The 14,449-nt window shown below is 37.4% G+C and overlaps 2 protein-coding genes across 3 annotated transcripts; one reads left to right on the top strand and one right to left on the bottom strand.

The window, feature by feature from the left end:
* Nucleotides 1-124: 124 nt before the first annotated feature.
* LOC117794344 (chondroitin sulfate synthase 1) lies at nucleotides 125-13,832 on the bottom strand. Of its 2 annotated transcripts, none has more exons than XM_034634982.1 (5): nucleotides 13,783-13,832; nucleotides 8,622-9,448; nucleotides 8,243-8,561; nucleotides 2,960-3,373; nucleotides 125-1,247 (listed from the first exon to the last, which is right to left on the bottom strand). In XM_034634982.1, the coding sequence occupies exons 2-5, from the start codon at nucleotides 9,384-9,386 to the stop codon at nucleotides 268-270; spliced, it is 2,478 nt and encodes an 825-aa protein (XP_034490873.1). In that variant the 5' UTR covers nucleotides 9,387-9,448; nucleotides 13,783-13,832; the 3' UTR covers nucleotides 125-267. The 2 variants fall into 2 exon arrangements, with proteins under 2 accessions (XP_034490873.1, XP_034490881.1); XM_034634990.1 differs by having other exon boundaries at nucleotides 1,064-1,234.
* On the top strand, nucleotides 4,722-6,901 carry LOC117794375 (alkaline phosphatase, tissue-nonspecific isozyme). Its single transcript, XM_034635011.1, has 2 exons — nucleotides 4,722-6,043; nucleotides 6,606-6,901. The coding sequence occupies exons 1-2, from the start codon at nucleotides 4,804-4,806 to the stop codon at nucleotides 6,788-6,790; spliced, it is 1,425 nt and encodes a 474-aa protein (XP_034490902.1). The 5' UTR covers nucleotides 4,722-4,803; the 3' UTR covers nucleotides 6,791-6,901.
* Nucleotides 13,833-14,449: the final 617 nt, after the last annotated feature.

The following is a 14,449-nucleotide window of genomic DNA, read 5'->3' as shown; positions in this document are numbered from 1 at the left end:
AATTCGATTTGCAAGTACTTAAATTTTTAAACAATTTAGTTGCACAAACTCAAATCGTAAAATTTAGCGAAAACCGAATCATGTCTGATTATCTATTTCTAGCTTAGCATTAACAGTGATTTTATTTGGCATTTTTTCTGGATATGAGTCCATTCACGCACACACACACACACACTCACACTTGCACATTTGCACATTCTCGCATACACACAGATAGGAAACAGTTAACATAATACTAAAGTGAAACATGCCAGGATTTGGGGCATCTCATCTTGTTTGCTGCCTTTGGCGATTAAAGTCGGCAATGAACTCGACGTTCTTTTGATTATTGAAGAAGAGCTGCTCCATCAGACGTGTGCTGCCCAGAGAATTGGCTTTGGTGCCCAAACACATGTTGTATTGGGGTGCATCTAGCTGGACATCACAGCTAATGTCGTGGTAGATGTGCACCAGCGTGGGATCTGGAGCACGAAACACGGTTAGACGTCGCCACTGTTCTGCAGCCTCGTTATAATCAAGCGGTACCTCGGCAGTGTTCACCAGGAAGCCACGTTGGCGTGTGCCGACGCGCACAATCTTCTCCAGAAACTTGACATCCTCCAGACCCCAGCCAGTAATGTCCTTGTCAAAGCCATTAATGTCCTCGTCCAGTATGTCCGACTTGTAAATGGCACAAATGCCAAATCCAAACTGCCTGAAGTATCCGTTCTCATCATCAATAGGAAGCGACTCAGTGGAACTGCCAGCTTCACGACGCTTTGGATCATACTGGCTGAACACAATGGGCAGATATACCTGCCGTCCACGTTGCGTGTGCATTCTCACACGCTGTAGCGTTTCCACGCCAAATACCATGTCCACGTCAATGAACAATATGATGTCCTGCTCCTGTATATAGGATGAGCGTGCGGCAATGTCCAATGCAACGCCGCGGGAGAATTCTCCACTGCGTTGTATATAGTTGATCTGCTTGTAAATGTGACGAGATCGCAAATCGGTCAGCAGCTTCAGATGTTCAGTCAACTGTTCCAGTGGACCAAATATGACCACAAGTAGATCACAGTGCTGTGAGGCATCGATGCAGATGCGTTCATAGGTGAGCAGAAAGCGCTCAAAGGTCGCCAGACGACCGGCAATGGGCAGCACAAATACAATCTTATCCGGCGGCGGTGTCAACAGATTACTGGCCATGGTGAAATGACTGCTCAGGCGTGCCATGCTGTTCTGGAAGAGGCTGCCCAAAAGACCTGAAAAATAATTATAGACAAATGTATAAATATGTATAAATATATTTATACTATGTATATCAAGGGAGCAAACGTCCAAATTTGTTGAGAAGATTCGGTTTTTTGCTTCGAGCCCCTGAACTCGAGGTTTTGGCTCAAACTTATAGAACAACCTTTTCTTCGCAATTAAATTTTAGCCAACCTGAACCTGAACTGAACCACTTTCATTACTAAAAGGTTCAGTTCCAAACTTAAACTTTTTACAATAATTTTATGCTTTTTTAATAATGCACAACTATGCGCAACTGAAACGACGAATAAAAAAATATAATAATAAGTCATATTTAAATATAAGAACTAATTTGGATTATTTACAAAACTCGATTTTTTTAATAAAAAATGTACTCAAAATCAAGAAACATTTTAAACAATAAATTTTTTTAGACCCCGTACTTAAAAAAAGTACAGGGTTTGGGTTTGTTTTAACGAATATGTGCGTAACAGGCAGAAGGAGGCGTGGCAGACCCTATAAAGTATATATATTCTTGATCAGCATCAATAGCCAAGTCGATATAGCAATGTCCGTCTGTCCGTCCGTCTGTCCGTCTGTATGAACACCTAGATCTCAAAGACTATATGAGCTAAAGACACCAAACTTGGTATGTAGGTTCCTCTATATTGCAAGCAGATCAAGTTTATTTCCAAAGTCGGCCACGCCCCCTTTATCGCCCACAAATCTAAATAAAAAATGTCATATCCAAATTATAAGAACAATGCTAGAGACATCAAATTTGGTGTGTAGATTCCTCAATATTGCTGGCAAATCCAGTTTCTTTTTTTAATCGGACCACTATATCATATAGCGCCCATAGGAACAATCGGTCGAAAATCAAGTTTTAGTATGAAAAAATTTTTTGTTTAATGAGATATTGTAACCAAACTAATGCAATAAGCATATAACTTGGTCTTATATATCCTGTCCAAAGTTGGTTCAAATCGGACCACTATATCATATAGCTGCCATAGGACCGATCGGGCGTAAATCAAGTCTTAGCAAGAAAATTTTTTTGTTTTATGAAATATCGTAACCAAACTAATAGAATATGCATTAAACTTGGCTTTATATAGCCTGTCTAAAGTTGGTTCAAATCGGACCACTATATCATATAGCTGTCATAGGAGCGATCGGACGAAAATCAAGTCTTAGTAAGAAAAACTTTTTTCCATTATTAGTTTTTGACATACAAAGTACGGGGTCTCCGACAGTCGAGTATGCTCGACTTTTTAATAAATTGAACCAAGGCTAGCACCCAAACCCTAGGTTTGGAAGGTATTTAAACCGGCTGGAGAACCGAACTTAAGTCTTAAGAACCATGTAGGTTCGAACCACCGAACCGAACCTTTACAAAAATTTTTACAAAATTTACAAATTTTAAATTGTCAGTTTTTTTTTTTGAATCGAGGTTTTATTTTAAGAAAGTGTTTGGTTCCAGTTAGAGAGGTAAATAATTTTAAAGAATTGGTACATGATCCGAGGAACTCACTCGAAATATACCAATTTGCAGTCTTGATATACATATGTATATAAAAGGGTGCCACAGAATTTGAAACCAACCAAAAATCTTCCAAAAATGTATGGAGTTTTGGAAGATTATCGGTTGGTTTCGATTTCTGTGCATGGAGTTTTGTCAGTTTTTCGGTTATTGGTTATTTATTTATTTTCCTGTACTCACTTTGCTGTAGCGTCACATTGTAGAAATCCTCGTCTAGTTCCTTCACAAAGATGCCTGTGAATGCGCGTTGCACGTACAGATGTCGACGCACTGGAACAGTCATCTTCTTGCCCCGATACTTTTTGTAGATGAGCAACAGATCGAGTATCAGATCCTGACCATGGAGCGCATCCAACCGATGGTAACCATAAAGCAGCTCACGGAACTCAATAACGCGTCCACGTTGCCGCGAATAATAGTTAATATTTTCCATCACTTCGGTTATCACATCCTCGAGACCCTCGCGCATTGCCGAGTCAATTTTCTGCTTGGGATTCGCCGAGCCGGCTGAGTACAGACTGCGAGCTATAAAGGACCAATCCAGTAGATCCGCAGTGCTTTCCGGCACAAACTTATTTAGCTCAGGGCTGATACCTATAGGGATCGAAACCAAATATTTGAATTAAAGAAATTTCGACAAAAAACATCAACACTCATATTTGAAATGCAACTGAAATGCAAGAAGATTTAATATTAAAACTTGTTAAACTGAATGAAATTTCGCCTTGTCGAGGCTCGAACTTATTTTATTCGTAATTTGTAATTGTAACGTTTAACATCGAAATTTCCTAAAGGTCCCTAGATAAGAAAAAAACACTTAAAACAATTTTATACGGTAGAACTGTTACCAACAAATTTTTTGAAATCTATTTTTCTTTTGCGGTACTTTTCAGAGTTAAAGCCTTGTTACACTAGGAGGGAAAGGACCGCGAAATGAAAAACTCCATTTAAAAAAAAACAGCGAAAGAACTTTTTACTTCCATTTTTATATGGAGTTTTTCATTCCGTGATCGTTTTGCTTTTATTATTTATTATTTTACTCATAAAATAATGATTATTTTTTAGCAAAAAACTAAAACTCAATAAATAATCATTATGTTTCAAAATTTATACAATAATGATTATTTCTTGAGTTTTTTTTTTTTTTGATTACTCCTTGAGTTGTATTTTTTTTTATTATTCCTTGAGTTTTATTTTTTTGATCAAAAATAAAACTCAAGTTGTTATTTTGACTAGGAATATATTTAAATTTTGTCCATATTCCTTATAAAAAGTCAAAATACAACTTGAGCTTTATTTTTGATCAAAAAAATAATAATCATTTCTTGAATTTAATTTTTTTGCCCAAATGTAATCATAATTTATATAATAAAAATAAAAAATAATGATTATTTCTTGTGTTTTATAATAAATCTTATAATGATTACAGTCCCTGAATTTTTTATCATTACTTGAGAATGTACCAATCGACTTTAGACAGCTTCTAAATATATTTTTGAATATATCTATTTATTACTCATAATTAAACAGTATAAAATGTTAGTAAATTTTTTAAAACATACATATATATATGAGTTTTTTTAATTTATTTTATGCAGTATTTTTTGTATATAACTTCAAGATTCTGGGTAACTTTGAAAACAATTTAGCTTTGTTTGATATTTAAAATGCAAAAGAAATAAATGAAAATAATAAAGATGATAAAATTCGAGCTAAGCGTAGCTTTGGAAAATAAAAGAGATAGCAAAATAGGTTAAACGTTTTCTTGACTTGGAAATATATTCTTAAATGGAATACAAACGCTGCTGGAGCTCAAATTGAAACGGAGTACTTCCGATAAGGTTAGAAGGTATGTAGAGTCTAAAATTTATAGTTCGAATTTTATTGTCAATTCGGCTTACGTCCACATTTGACATGGAATTTTAACTGCTGATAAGGTTAGAAGTTAGAGTTTAAAATGAAAAAGTTGACAACATTTCTGGTTAGAATTTTATTGTCAATTTAGCTTAACAATTGCGTGAAACATGTGGCCCAAAAACTTGCATAGTCTGATGCTTTTGTTGCCATTGCTAGTCAATTGTCGAGTGCCTGGTAACAATAAGAGGCAGGCGGAGACAAATGAGGATGAGCGCACTGCCAGCTATTGGTTGGAGCAGGCGCAGCGGCAGCTGGCGGATCGTTTGGAGCGCACACGTGTGACGGGCGGTGGTGGGGACAAGCGTGTGGCCAAAAACATAATAATGCTAATGGGCGATGGTCTGTCCATTACAACATTGACCGCTGCACGCATCCTGAAGGGTCAGCATGCTGGTCAGAGCGGAGAGGAGTGCCAACTGGCGGTGGAACAATTCCCCTATTCGGGTCTAAGCAAAACCTATTGCACGGACAGCCAAACGGCGGATTCAGCCTGTGCAGCAACCGCCTGCTTGACGGGTGTGAAGACCAACTACGGTAGCATCGGACAGAGTGCTCAAGGAGCACACGTCGAGTCGATCCTTCAGTGGGCTCAACGCGCTGGCAAGGCAACGGGCATTGTGACCACAACGCGGCTAACAGATGCGAGTCCAGCGGCCACATATGCGCATGTGAAAAAACGTACACAGGAATTGGATATTGGACGCCAGTTGATTGAGGATATGCCAGGACGTAATCTGAATGTAATCCTTGGCGGCGGACTTGGCAAGTTTGCTAGCGAACGAACGGACGGACGTGATCTGCTCCAGCAATGGCATGATACAAATCCCAATGGTTGTTTTGCCCGTACGCTGACCGAGCTGCACAATTGCAGCAACGATCACAATGGCAACTTACTGGGCGTGTTCAGTGACAGTCACATGGCCTATCATCTGGCAGCGTCTCCGGATCAACCGCGTCTTAGCGACATGACAGCGGCAGCCATTGAACGACTGTCGGCAAATTCGAATGGTTATTTTATGTTCATCGAGGGCGGTCGCATTGATCATGGCCATCATGAGACACGGGCAGGATATGCACTGGACGAGATGCTGGAGTTCGATGCGGCCATCGAGACGGCTGTCCGTCTTACCGATGCACATGAGACACTCATAGTCGTCACGGCGGATCATTCGCATACGCTGAGCATGGCGGGTTATGCCAATCGTGGCACATCCATACTGGGCATGGACACGAGTCAACGTGACTTGGATGGTGTTCCGTACAGTACGCTTAACTACGCCATTGGCAAGTGGCAGAGTCTCAATAAGGATGGCAAACGCGAGAATCCTGCACCTCATCTAAGCAGAAGTGAGTAAAGATATTACAGTGGGCAGGATCGCATAAAAAGGTCAATAAAATCTTGAAGCATAATTATAGATTAAAATGCCGTTGAGAATGAAACTTAAAAACTGCTCCTATTTGAAAAATATCCACATTTTAAATATTCTTTAAGTGAACAATTTTTGTCGAAGAAAAAATTGTGATAAAAATCTGAGGCATCATTCAGCCTGACTATTTCCATTTCAAAACGGAAACAACTGTTAAGATCGGTGCAAACTAACTATTGTTTATAAATGTGAGGAATACCTCACAAGATAAATTTTGGGGAAAAAAGGTACAAACTATGCACTATAAAATCCATTTATAAACAATAGTTAGTTTGCACCGATCTTAACAGTTGTTAAAGCTGATCCTATTGGAGTATTGTATTCTAAATACAATCTATCTATATCTATCTATAATCATTAACAAAAAACGACCTGTTTTCAGATTTTTTTGTACATTTTTATATGTTTCCTGTCCTACTGCTTATGCCCATCGTGACAGAGAATGCGATAATAAAATATACTAATTTGTTTATTGTGTCTAGCCTCTTTTACGCCTAGCTATATACATGCCAAGGGCGTGCACTCTGGCGAGGATGTGGCCATCTTTGCCCAGGGTCCCCAGTCGCATCTCTTTAGCGGTGTCATGGAGCAGAATTTGTTGCCGCATCTGATGGCTTACGCAGGCTGTATTGGCCAGGGTGATACTCACTGCAAACAGCTTAAATAGGAGCACCCTGAACGCTCACCCTTCACACATATCTACAGCTTTAAATATGTTTAGCAGTTGCAATGTAAATTTTGTTATGTGTTAGTTTAAATAAAACGTTTATAATAGTGATTGCATTTGAGAAATAATCTTATCGATAATGATAACTAGACAGATAAAGCGTTTGCGATCACCTTATTGCAACAATATGGCAGCTCTGGCTTTAATTACCAAGTTTATGCCGCAGCTTAATGAAAACGAGCTAAAAACTAGTGGGCCGGTGCTACAGTCGAGCATACTCGACTGTCGGAGACCCCGTACTTACTATTGCAAAAACTAATAATAGAAAAAATTAAAAAATATTTAGTTAACTTAAATGTATATTCTATCAGATTGTTTACGATGTCTCATAAAACATAAAAGATTTTCATACTAAGACTTGATTTTCGCCCGATCGGTCCTATGACAGCTATATGATATAGTGATCTGATTTAAGCCAACTTTGGACAGGATATATGAAACCAAGTTATATGCTTATTGTATCAGATTGCTTTAGATATCTCATAAAACAAAAAAGTTTTTCATACTAAAACTTGATTTTCGACCGATTGTTCCTATGTCAGCTATATGATATAGTGGTCCGATTTGAACCAACTTTGGACAGGATATATAAAACCAAGTTATATTTTTATTGCATCAGTTTGGTAACAATATCTCATTAAACAAAAAAGTTTTTCATACTTAAACTTGATTTTCGACCGATTGTTCCTATGGGCGCTATATGATATAATGGTCCTATTAAAAAAAGAAACAAACTTGATCTGTCTGCAATATTAAGGAATCTACATACCAAATTTAGTGTCACTAGCTTTTACATTGTTCTTATAATTTGGATATGAAATTTTTTTTTTCGATTTGTGGGCGATACATACCAAGTTTGATGTCTTTAGCTCATATAGTCTCTGAGATCTAGGTGTTCATACAGACGGACGGACAGACAGACAGGCAGACGAACAGACGGACATTGCTATATCGACTTTTTTATTGATGCTGATCAAGAATATATATACCTTATAGGGTCTGCCACGCCTCCTTCTGCCTGTTACACACATATTCGTTAAAACAAACCCAATAGACCACTGTACTTTTTCTTAAGTACGGGGTCTAAAAACGCAGCTATAAACACTCTTAATGCATCTCAAAGCAAGAGTTGATTAAACAAAGGGAGTTTTTTAAACATGGATATTTTTATAAATTAGTTTAGTTAAACAATTTTTGAATTTCCCAGACGTAAACTGACTTATATTAACTTAATTAAATTTTTGTATATTTTCAGTTGTTGTTGTTCTTAAATCGAGTATAAGTTTTATAATTGAATTGCTCTTCTTTATTATTAAATTAGATTTTCCTAGCTGCCTTGTAAACTTAGTGGGGAAACTGGATTTCCCGATCAGCTGTAACTTTGCAACTTACCCAAAATATTGTGATCCTCAAAGTGTCGTTTGCCACTGTCAGTGTCTGACACGGAAGCCGGAGAGACGCTGGGCAGCATGTATGTGCTTTCATCGGGCACTTCCAGGTATTTGGCCATGCGCTTAATGTCCCTGTGCAGTAGCAGCGACTCCTGACGCAGCTCCTCGGCCTTGAGGCCCTGTATGTAGGAATGCAGGCGGTACATCAAAGGTGCCTGCTTGATTGGATGCAGTGTGATGGCATTGTGGATCTCCTTGCGTTTCAGCTTGCCAGTGTAGGCGTTGCGACCGCTCGAATTGTGCCGCAATATGTACTGCATCTGTAAATGGACAAGAGAATCAGAGAAAGTGCTGGAAAGTGAGTAAATTGAAACACCTACCTCATAGTTCCAGGTGCATGGTATGCCGGCAAACTTTTGCACACAACGTCCCACCTCGACATCCTCGTGAGTGCTGTAAAGATTCTTGAGGCACGTTGGAATATGGGGAGCAACACGACGCAAAGTCTCGCTGCTGAGTATGACGCCAGGACCGCCCATGCAGAAGTTCTCATCGAACTCAAGGGACAATAGGCCGAATTCCTCGCTATTGCCCTTGCCCGCCTGTCCAATGAACTGTGGCTTCGAGCTGTCTATGGAGCGCAGGAAACGTTCCAGCTTGTCCGGTTCCATGTAGACATCGTCATCGGCGCGTATGAACCATTCAAAGCGATCAATATAATGCTCATACATGTAGTACAACATCATAAACGATTTCTTCTGCGGCGGATAACGATCATCTACATTCTTCAGTCCCACCACGGGCAATTCCTCCGAGTAACTGCCCTCGGAGCTAAAGAACGCAATCCGTCCCGGCACCTCTTTGCCCCATGTGTCATACACAGCTCGTGCCCGACCCTCGATAAAATTCTTGGCGGTCATAACGCCCACAAAAACTAGATTACGCTGCGAATTCTGTATGGTATCCTCATCATTGAGGCCAATAATCTCGTTGGGTGTCTTCAGATTTGTTGGACGCATACTGCAGCGTTTCACAATCTCCAGGGCTCGATAGTTCTTGAGAACGGTGCCAATGCAGAGGCCCAATGCAATGCCAAAGCAGGCAATGATAAGCGTTTTACGCTTGGTCATCGTATGCTGCAGCATTTTGATAAACGTCTATTACGCTTTGGGGGAATTCCACAATTCACCTAGTGTGCATGGGGGTGCTGTTGGCGGATAGACCAAGTCAACGGGGGGGAAGAAAAGATGAAATGAATCCAATTTAAATATAATCCGATTGGATAATTTTTTTGGCGCGTGGCACATGTGAAATTGTAATAATCGCAGAGATAATTTATTCATACAGCACATAATATACCCTACCCTCCTACCTTTTAACAATATGTTCACAATGAATATTATTAAATTTATACGTAATTATTATATATATATATATATAAAGTTGTTCGTCCAGTACACTCATTCACTCACTCATGTATCATTGTAGTGGCCAAACTGATCGAGATATAAGTTTGAAATTTTCGAACAGTAAACTTAAGATAATTTCATCGGGAGATAAGGCGGCGTTTTTGAAAATTCGACTTGCAAGTGAGTCAAAATAGAGGTAAAAGTTCGCGTTTATTTTAATTTACATGTAGCAGCGTTAAGTCAGCCAGCGGGCTCAGTACTAAGCAAGTGCAGAGGATTCTGTTGTAGACTCACGCGCACGGGGTCGCGAGCTCGAAGTTCGAACCCAAACCGAGAAAGATTTTACTTTAATTTTTGAATTTCATTTTGTTAACATTTTTATAAATTTGACGATATTTAACAATTTGGTCCAAATCGGGTTACTATATCATATAGCTGTCATAGGAACAATCGGGATCATATTAAGATTTAGTGTGAAAAACTTTTCTGTGTTTTACGGTTTTTTTCTGACAAATCTAGAATTTTCCCGCCAAATCCGGGTTTTTTCCGCCAAATCTTGCGATTTTGTCAAAGTCCATTTGCAGGGTCAGCTGGCAGCGTGAATTTAATTATTCGTTTCACTTTCAAAAAATGTTATATTATATAAATTTGTTGCTACTTATTACATTCAGCGTTAAATTTCCAACAACAACAAATTTTAAATTCTTCTCAAGGAACTGATAACTGATAAAAATTGCTTCGCACGAGTAAAAAAACGTAGTAGTCTGATTTGTATAAGAAGGTATCATGTCATTTTGCAGGTACTTTTTACTGATCCATCTGAAGTAAAGAAGGGATTACTGACTGCCGAATAAACCATATGTTAGAAAAACGAACATTTGCTTTTAAATGACAGAAACTGCAGTTGAAATGCCTTCTCTTTCAATTTTTTTTTTTAATATTATACTGTTATTATAATCATGCATACAAACACGTTAATATGATCGGATTTCAGAATCAATAAATTTGTGTGGTGCCCGGGTTACAGAATATTTTATAGATAAAAATTGAGTGTCCGAAATATCAGGTTGTCGTAATTATCAAGTGCCCGAATTATTGAAGTAGAACACAAATTTATTTTTGCGTAAAAGAAGTTTATTGAAGAAAAATATAAGAAGTGCTCCTCCTTTTCACGTTTCAATATCGCGAGCGAATCGAGCGGGGGGTTGGCCAGCGAAGCGAGCAGTACTAGTACTATATATTTATAAACGACAAAATTAAAGCGATTTTTTTCCCATCATATCACTCATCATAGAGTTTAAAACTATAGAATCTAAGCAATCAAAATAATCACAGATAAACTATCGAAATCAAACCTATCCTTATTTTAAAATATATAAATCAAAGCTAGCATCACTTCAAATAATTGAAATCAAAGATATCCCAGATTTAATCAATCGGTATTAAAGGTAACTTAAATTAAGTTAACGAAATAGAATTTGTTTTCAACAAAAATTAAGCTTAACAAACTTGATTGAAATCAAAGATAATCTCTCTTTTAATATAAATTGTAGTATAAATATAATCATAAAAAACCGAAATCAAAACTTACTTTAAAATGTCGAAATATAGTGATAAAAGGTTTCAGTTTCAAACCTTATCGTAATGTGTATTTTTGTTTTTTCGGCAGAAAAAGTATAAGGGTTAATAAACTGAATCATAAACTGATTCTATTATTGTAAGAGCATTTAATTTTTAATTTGGTTTTGAAATTTAATGGGTTTTATTTTTGAGTATTGCTCATGCAAGGTTTTCTTGGAATTCTCGCAGATACACACTCAACACACACACTCACACACACACACACATTTGGAAGGCCTATTGATGTTAGTTAAACAATTTCGTGGTTTTAGTGCTCTTGGATCAGATAATGCATTACACATGTGTCCGGCCACTTCAGAGTAAAGACGAGTAGAGGATGAATAGAGAGATACAGATACATAGATACTCAGATACTTAGATATACTCATACTTGGGTACACAAAGCGAGCTGAGATTGAAAATAAGCGACAGTCGCCGCTGGCAGCTAAATTTAGCTGATCACTTGGTGCTACAAATAAATTGGACATTGTCCGAGTGCAAAACATCAATTGGATAGTGTCCCGTAAAGATGGTTTCATATGCCCCCGACGGGGGAACCTTACAGTGATCGTCTCCGAGTCTCAGATTTTTGTTGTTCTGTGTCGTATTTGCTTTAATGTTTCCCCGCCCTCCACCCCTTTTGCAATGGCACCGGCACCGCACATAAATGTTAATTAAATAAACAAACAGCTCAGAAAACTATTTGGTCTAGAAAACTGACGCAGCCTTCCAATAGATCGACTTTGATCGGTTGAGAGTTGGATCCGATTCGAGTATGTTTAGCTAACAGCTGGAAATCTTTTTTAATTTTTCAAATATACGCAACACTTTTTGCACTGCCTAATGGCCTTTTTCTCTCTCTCTCTCTCTCTATCTCTCTCTCTATCTCTTAATTTGACTCACCTTAGCAGGTGTGTTTATAGCGGTCAGCTTTCCGTTTAAATGCTCCAACTCTATGTGTATATACTATATCTATAAGTACGAGTATCTCAATTATGCAACTGACTATCGCTGGATAGCTCGAGCGTTGTGTTTATAGCAGATAATAACTCAATTTCATTATTTTTGTTTGTAGACTGTATTCCCCAGTTTTTTTTGTTATTCAAGGTAGTGCATTTGACTATTAGATAATGTGGGTTTAATTCACTTAAAGATGTTTGAAATTTAAATGAGAAAATTAAAAATTCTTTAGAATAACTCATTAGATCACGCATGCTATTATACTATAAATGCATGTGTGTATATGCGTGTGATTTTCTAACGCATTTAAGATTTTGAAAAACTAAATCACTAAAAATTTATTCATTCTGAATAAATATATACCATTGAGCTTATTTTTTCCAAATATGTATTCAAATCTAATTTAATTTTGCTGATTGCGAAAACGGGAGCAGCTGCGATAAGGAAATATTGCTTGATAATGAAAACTAGAAAGACCTTCATTCATGCTAGGCAATATTTATCATTGAGTTATCTAAAAACCTTATTATCTCGTCATTAAAGAAGCAAAGCATCTTTTATTTTTGGAGTTCGCAAATAAGACTTTTAAGAATAAAAAATCAAGCACGATTAAAATGATCTGTATCTTTAAATTTTAAGTTTAAAATAAAAATTAATTAAAACTCTTTTTTTGATCTTAATAATTTTATATAGAAATCATAAAATAACTCGAGCTGTATCAAACATAACTACTAGAGATTCTTCTGTAAGTCGAACTTACCTTAGGCAAATCGACTCTAAACCAAATCTTAGGATTCTTATCTTCTCTAAGGTCCCAGTTTAAAAATAAAGTAGAATCAAAAAAAACTCAATTTAAATTTATTTGAACTATATAAAAGAAGTGTTAGTAAAATTCAGAATTTTTAAAAAATAATACGAATTTTTTGTTATAATTCCTAGGTTTTCTTTACACAGGGGTGTTTAGAAATGTAAGCCAACCGAAAACTAACCAAGTTTTTTAAGTTATTAAGTTAAGTTAAGTTTTTTCTGCTCGAAATCTCAAGGGGTCTACTACTACTACTGTATAGTTTTCGTTACAGTTATTTTCAGGGATTAAAACCGTTATCCAAACCGTAATAATAACCGAAATAACCGATTAGTAACCGATTCAGGTATAACGGTTAGTTTCGCTTCATTAAAGCATTACATTTAATTCATCGTTTTTCAAACTTATTTTGATTTTGAAATTTGGAACCGGAAACCTACAAAAACCGGTTAGCGTTACGAAACCGATTCAAACATTTTTGGTAACCGATAACCAAAAACAAAAAAAAAAACATGACCGAAAATCTAACTGAAACGGATATTCGATTCGGTTTGATACCCTATACCTGTAAAATACTATTTTTTTTTAGAATTGAATTTAAAACTCATTGAAAAGTCTATTTTGAGATAGTTTTTTATATCGAGGTTTTACTATATTTACTAATTGCAATTTGTAGGCAATCTTCTCTAGCTAACAATTTACATCTGACCTTTTTGTAGTGCTGATGAAATCCTATTTAGAACTCACCTGTTGCTCCCGCCTTGAGTTAAATTTTAAAAACACGTTCGATGTTTATGTTGTTGTTTTTCTCGGCTGTGCTAAGTAAGCAGATTTTTGAATTTGTGCGTTGTTATTATTGTTATTGCTGTTGGTGGTTGTCGGACCGTTGGTTATACGTAAGTTGTATGTTGATAATTTTGCACTTTTTCTTCCTTCACGACAGAGATAGCGATAGAGAGTGAGGGAGATAAAGGGCTGTAAAAAGGAGCGACGACCGGACGGGTAAGCGAGTGTCGTCTGTCTACGTCATCCGACGGACGCTGCTGTCGTTGTGTGTCAGTGTCACGTTGCGTCGTGTGCTTTCGTTTTGTATCGTGTCGCTGTCTCAAGCCCGACTGTGTCTGTCTCTTTGATCTATTGGTCTGGCGACGCGGGCGGAAATGAGGATGGGGATGGGATGCGAAACTGAGACTCACACGCGAAATGCGAGCGAACATCCGAAACGGTTCGAAAATGCTTTTGCAGCCCAAACACTTTAATATGTCGAACAATTTGTAGCAACAACAACAACAACAACAACGAGTTGTTCAAATGTTGACAATTACGAGTAGACGCCGCTGGGGCAATTAATGTGCTGGGCTTTTAACTTGAACCGATGCAAAGACCACACACACACACACACATATATATATAC

The sequence above is a fragment of the Drosophila innubila genome, chromosome X, assembly GCF_004354385.1.
Source record: "Drosophila innubila isolate TH190305 chromosome X, UK_Dinn_1.0, whole genome shotgun sequence".
NCBI lineage: Eukaryota > Metazoa > Arthropoda > Insecta > Diptera > Drosophilidae > Drosophila > Drosophila innubila.
The sequence above is the reverse complement of the archived record's forward strand: the minus strand, read 5'-3'. Positions and strand labels throughout refer to the sequence as shown.